The sequence below is a fragment of the Cyprinodon variegatus genome, unplaced genomic scaffold, assembly GCF_000732505.1.
Source record: "Cyprinodon variegatus isolate N-32 unplaced genomic scaffold, C_variegatus-1.0 Scaffold0, whole genome shotgun sequence".
NCBI lineage: Eukaryota > Metazoa > Chordata > Actinopteri > Cyprinodontiformes > Cyprinodontidae > Cyprinodon > Cyprinodon variegatus.
The window spans coordinates 1,918,799-1,924,360 of record NW_015150453.1 but is presented as its reverse complement, the minus strand read 5'-3'; the positions used below and the strand labels follow the sequence as shown (position 1 = coordinate 1,924,360).

Sequence of the window (5,562 nt, the reverse complement as noted above, 5' to 3'; positions counted from 1 at the left end):
TCAGTTTGTACATTTTTTAGCGTGCGCAGTGAAATAGCTCATGTTTTAATACACGCAAACCTTTGATAGATCCGGCCCTTAGCAAAGCTGTCAGCTGTACATTAACTTCCATCATCAACCATGCCAAGTTGACCTCGTCTTACTTTTACTTTAATTTTATTCTTCGATACCTCCTCATACAGTAAGAGACTGCCATGTTTCTTGGTTTTCTAATTAGAAGATCTTGACCAAAACAAAGTTTATATTGAAGTTCCTTGAAGGTCAAATGCTGACCCAATGTCAGGATCTAGCAGAACAAGAGATGTTCTATAGGAGGAAAAAAATACCAGTTTTAAAAGAAGAGATTTTTATATCTCACAAGTTTCCTAGTTAATTTAACACCTTATAAATTTTATTTTAAATACAGACAATCTTATGAGCATGATTCTGCTTTGGATTAACTCATTAACTTTATCACAATTTTGCAAATTCGTATCTAAAAATGTTAAATTTCTCCAAGAATGACTCCATTAAAGCTGCTAATGTACATGTAAATCTAGCCGTGGTTGAAATGGGAGCCAGTGGAATGTCAAGATAACCATCTCACCCCCCGCCAGACAAAATATCGACAAGCAGCACAAGTTCTAAGAAAAAAACAGATTCCATAAGTTGAAAGACATAAATTCTCTTCTTTGTCATGCCTGGACGTATTTTTTACCACTTCAGATCTTTCAGGTGTCTGAAAATGAGGAATGTTTGGGAGGAAGATGCCTGGGCTGATATCTGCTGCAGAAGTTGAATGGAATGGAGCTTTTACTGGGATGTACATAAAAGCAGCTAAAAGTGATGGTTGGTTGGTACAACACTCAGTCTTTCACTCCAAGATAAAATTAATCTACAATGTTTTTAAATAGAGACATCTATAAAGGAAGTCCATTCTACTTTCATCTCTGCAACTCAACCCTTGCAAGGCAGGGTGGGGGTGCCGTATATGATGGCAGGAGATGATGAGGTTTTGTGTGTATATTCCACGGGAGCAGGTAATTATTACCTTCGTCAAGGAAGTGATATTTTTAGGAGTTTGTGTGTTTTTCTGTCTCACTGTTTACAGGACAACTTGAAAAGTTATGAATGGATTTTAATCATTTTATCACAGGTGTTCCTTATAGCCCTAAAAAGAACAATCGATTACATTTTGGTGATGATCCAGATCATAATCTGGATGCAGTTTTCAAATAAACCAGAAGGTGGCAGCAGTGCCTACTGACAGCTTTGGGCTCAAGAGGTCTGGAGGTATTATATTGAAGAAAAAAAAAGAAAAGGGAACTTTCTTGGTTTGTTAGCAGGATCGATTGAAAACTTGTGAGCAGATTACATGGGAATTTTTTTTTCTTTCAGAGGTGTGCCTTATGCCAAGGAACAATTTAATTTTGGTAATGAACCAGATCATGAGAGTTTTAGCTATAGGTGTAAGTCAAAATTTGGGGCAAACTTTGCTGTTTGGAGGAGGTCTGCTTTTCTAGTTTATTATTTCAGTTAACTTTTAGGTTTTGGCTAACTGACAAAAATGCTCCTGAAAATAAATCTAGAAGGCAAAAGCAGAAAAAGAACCTAAATTACCATACATGACTGAATTTAGCTTCATCAATTTAAGGAGCTGTAAAGGAGACGATTGCTGTCCTCGGCAGTAACACTCAGCAGAAAGGGATTCATATCTAATATATCGGCACCAGACTTTCAACAGAGAATAGTAACATACCAGGTGTAAGAATACATAAAACACATACATAAATTAATGCATACATAAATACCAGGTGGTCTACTATGATAGTCTGGATTCATTGACTTTGTGGCTTCCATTTCCTCCTTGATCAGCTTTTCTCTGCATTTCTTCTTTCTCCCTCTCTAACATTTTCTCACCACTTATACTAACACCATTGTCTAATTTCTGCTCGTGTTCATTTTTTGCACTTTCAGTATGCTCCTTGAACCTTCTGGTCTCTTTATCGTTCTTTTTCCCCCCTCAAATCTCACACTCTCTTCTTATTTCTTATTCCTTTTTTGCCAACAAAACTAGAGAATTCTCTACTTTTACATTTCCTTTTCATTTTGATCTGCAATGTGCAAACATCGCAATTTGAAGAAATAAGCCAACTTATTAGGATAGTCTATCATGACATGAAACCAAAAAATATTAAACCCATTCATACTGGTCAAAGCGGCAGTTCCATCTAAAAATCTTCTTATGGTATCAGCACATGTAATGTAATCATGTTTATTATGGCATATATGCTTTTGTAAATAAATGTATTACTTGAAAGCTTGATTTTGAATAAACACGTTTTTTGATATGATTCATCCTGGGTAAACAGTTTGTTTTGCAGACCACTGGTGATGATCTGCATTTTTATTTAAACCTCAACCACTAATCTAAGCTTTCTATCAATCCTTCCACCCATTATCAACACACATTCATCCATGCAGGTTGGTGATTTGGTAAGCCGTAGGTTACACTCTGGACATGTTGTCGGTCCATTACAGGGTATCATGGAGGCAAAAAGCACCAACAACCATGAACATATATCCTCACTGGAGAAGTCTGGATCTGATTTCTTGTTGGAAATCTGTTCAATATCAGCCAACAGAAGATTATCATAATATATTATATTGACCTGAATATAAAAATCTCAGATAGAGGAAAGTTAATGGAAAAACTCTGCTTCTATCTGCTTGTTTGAAGCTATATAAACCACAGCTGGATGATAAACGGGTCAGTTATTCAGTCAGCCTATGGGTAAAAGGAACACCACGGACGGGTCACCAGTCTGCAACCCAGAGAAACACAACCAAACCCGGACACACTTACACCTAAAGACAATTTAGAGACACCAATTAACCTAACATTCATGTGTTTGGACTGTGGTAGGAAGCTGGAGTACCCAGAGAGAACCCACGATGCAAAGGGGAGAACATGCAAACTCATGCAAAACGACCCCAGGCTGGGAGTGGAACTCGGAACCTTCTTCAAAGACAGCAGTGCTAACCACTGTGCTGGTGTGCAGCCCTCTTGATCAAAACTTTTTAAAAATATAACACTACAAAAAAAAGCGAAACAATAGATTTATGCTGATATCATATTGGGTCAATATCAGGCAATATTTAAAGCTGCGAAATTTGAAATGACAAAGTTAAATCGGGACACTCATATTGCTTCTTATCCTCACTTGCACCGCTCTCTAACAACACACGTCACCAGCAGACACATGCCGCTTCCTCCACACGCTGCTGTCTGTCTGGTTGATAAGGACTGTTGAGGCAGATGTTAATTGAAATAAACCAATTGTCTTTCGTGCCTCACATGCAAGGGGCCTGTCCTGCCTCGCTGAAAGGTTTGCTGCTGCTGCACTGGCAAAGTCCTGCACCGGCAGACAAAAAAAAAAAAATAATATTCCCAGTGCTTTGGGAATACTCTTGATCCTCCCTATGGCCAGTATGCTCAGATGCATAGATTTAAAAAGGGGAATTCAATAATTTCTAAGTTCAGGTTTGAATTTCAAACATTTAGACAAATTGCAGCAGTTTTTACTTCACTCTGGTTGCTCAGACTGAGAGCAGCACCACCCTGCACTTAGAGCTGAATGCATCCCAAATGTTCCTTATGTTCAGCCAAATTTTACCATTGATGTGATCCTGCTCCTCAGGAGTCATGACAGAAAGAAGATGTCCGCCACACATTCGACAGTGCTGCTCCGCGGTCTCCCAGCTTTGCCGCTTGCTGAAGTGACGATAACAGAAGCCCTGAAACTTCTCCCAGCCTGGTTCACACTCCCCCACATCTGAGGCAGGATGAACAGCAGAGGACAGCGACATCAATGAAAGGAGTTGTTGCATTTTCTAAAGTACGGTCATATGTTTTCAGTTTTATGTCACCACACCGCTTTGACACAAGTCTCCTCCATAACCAGGCAAGCAAGCGCAGCTTATTGATTCACCATCGACACAAGTGCCTCCATTTAGACAAGGATTTTGCAGACAGGAGTCTGTAAACATAAGAAATGAACATATGATACCAAATCTTTTTGCATTTATACATAACATAGTTTTTTGTTTGTTTTTTTTAGTTACAGTTGGTCAGGACCAGATTCAAAAATGGATCCACTTGTTCCAGAATACTGGAATACTGCATTTGTTTAAAGATAATTAATAATTGCAGGGTGTAACTGCATACAAAAATCATTCTTCAGTCACATTTCAATTAAATTAAAGTCAAATTTCGAAATGTTCTTTCTACCCTTCAGTCCCGAATAAATATTTCTCATTTACTTTCAGTTAAACAAATTACATTTCTGAAATAAATTTGATTTCTTCATGTCCTGAAACTAAAACGAGTGTAAATTGTACAACTGAATGAATATTTGGTTTGTTTTTTTCACTTAATAAATTAGTATAAGCAGGCAATGCTGACGTTTAAAGAGTTTTAATTACATTTAATTGATGCTTATGAGCAGCTTAACGTCATTTGAGCTAAATAACTAAGTTTAGTGTAGAGTGAGCTAACAGAAAGTTTATCGTTTAATAATTAACATTGTCATCATCCCAGTAGAACGCTGCGTTTCACACATAAACAGCATATCAACTTGTGCATGTGCTTACAGACAGATAGGGCTGGACTGGGTCATTATTATACATATTTCTCTTGTTTATACCTTTTTTTATCCTTTCAGAGAGTCGATTGTTTTCCTATTTTCTTTCAAAAGTAGAGCCCAGTTGATCATAGAGGGATATATATTTTCAGACTTCAAATCTAAATATAAATATCTAATAATTCTAAGAAAGTTTATTAGATATCGATATGCTAATCTAACAAAATCTAGAAAATTTTAAATTTTACACCAGGTTTTCTCAGAGTAAAACTACAAGTCTTTCTAGGCCAAAATGAAAAGCAATAGGTCCATTAAAGGGTGTGTGAATCTCTACAGGAGACGGTGTCTAGACACAGTGAATGATCAGACAGCTTTAGTTTCTGTACAGAGGAAACAGTAACTAAGCTGTTGAGGATGCAGCAGTTCTAATCCAATCTAGAATCCTGTCCTAAATAGATTTACACCTTATGTTTGTTTGCTTGTTATTCTTAAACTCTTCATTCAAGTTCATACAAGGTTTTACATCTGTATGATTATTTTTGGATTTACATATTCCATTGTCTGAAAACATTTTGTTAAAAAAAGGCCTTTCTTGGAAGACACCACCAGATGGAGCTGTTGTATCAATTTTAGCCCCTTCTAGGAGCAACCATTATCTCTGAATTGATTTTTTAATAATAAAAAACTTTTAATTTGCCTCATTTAAAGTTTATATACCTGGAATTTGTCTGTAATAAATTAGTAAATCTCTGATCCCAGTTTTAGAGGTCAGTACCTGCTTAAAGGAATAGTACACCCAAAACATGATTAGCCTTCATTTTCTACTCACTACCATGCTGAACAACACCTTGGAGTACTTTTTTGATATCTCAAATGCATCTGGAGATCTGGGAGGCTTCTTGCTGTCTGCTGACATTCAAATAATGGAGGTCTATGGTGC

General features: G+C 37.1%; 1 protein-coding gene across 1 annotated transcript in view; it reads right to left on the bottom strand.

Annotated features, from left to right (window-relative positions):
• The window catches only part of LOC107087590 (brevican core protein-like), a 40,444-nt gene that overhangs the window by 7,688 nt on the left and 27,194 nt on the right, over window positions 1-5,562 (bottom strand). The window contains exons 10-11 of the mRNA XM_015379285.1: window positions 3,915-4,019; window positions 3,657-3,815 (exon numbers count right to left, since the gene is read on the bottom strand). Coding sequence (XP_015234771.1) covers window positions 3,657-3,815; window positions 3,915-4,019 — 264 coding nt within the window. The remainder of the gene's footprint in view (window positions 1-3,656; window positions 3,816-3,914; window positions 4,020-5,562) is intronic.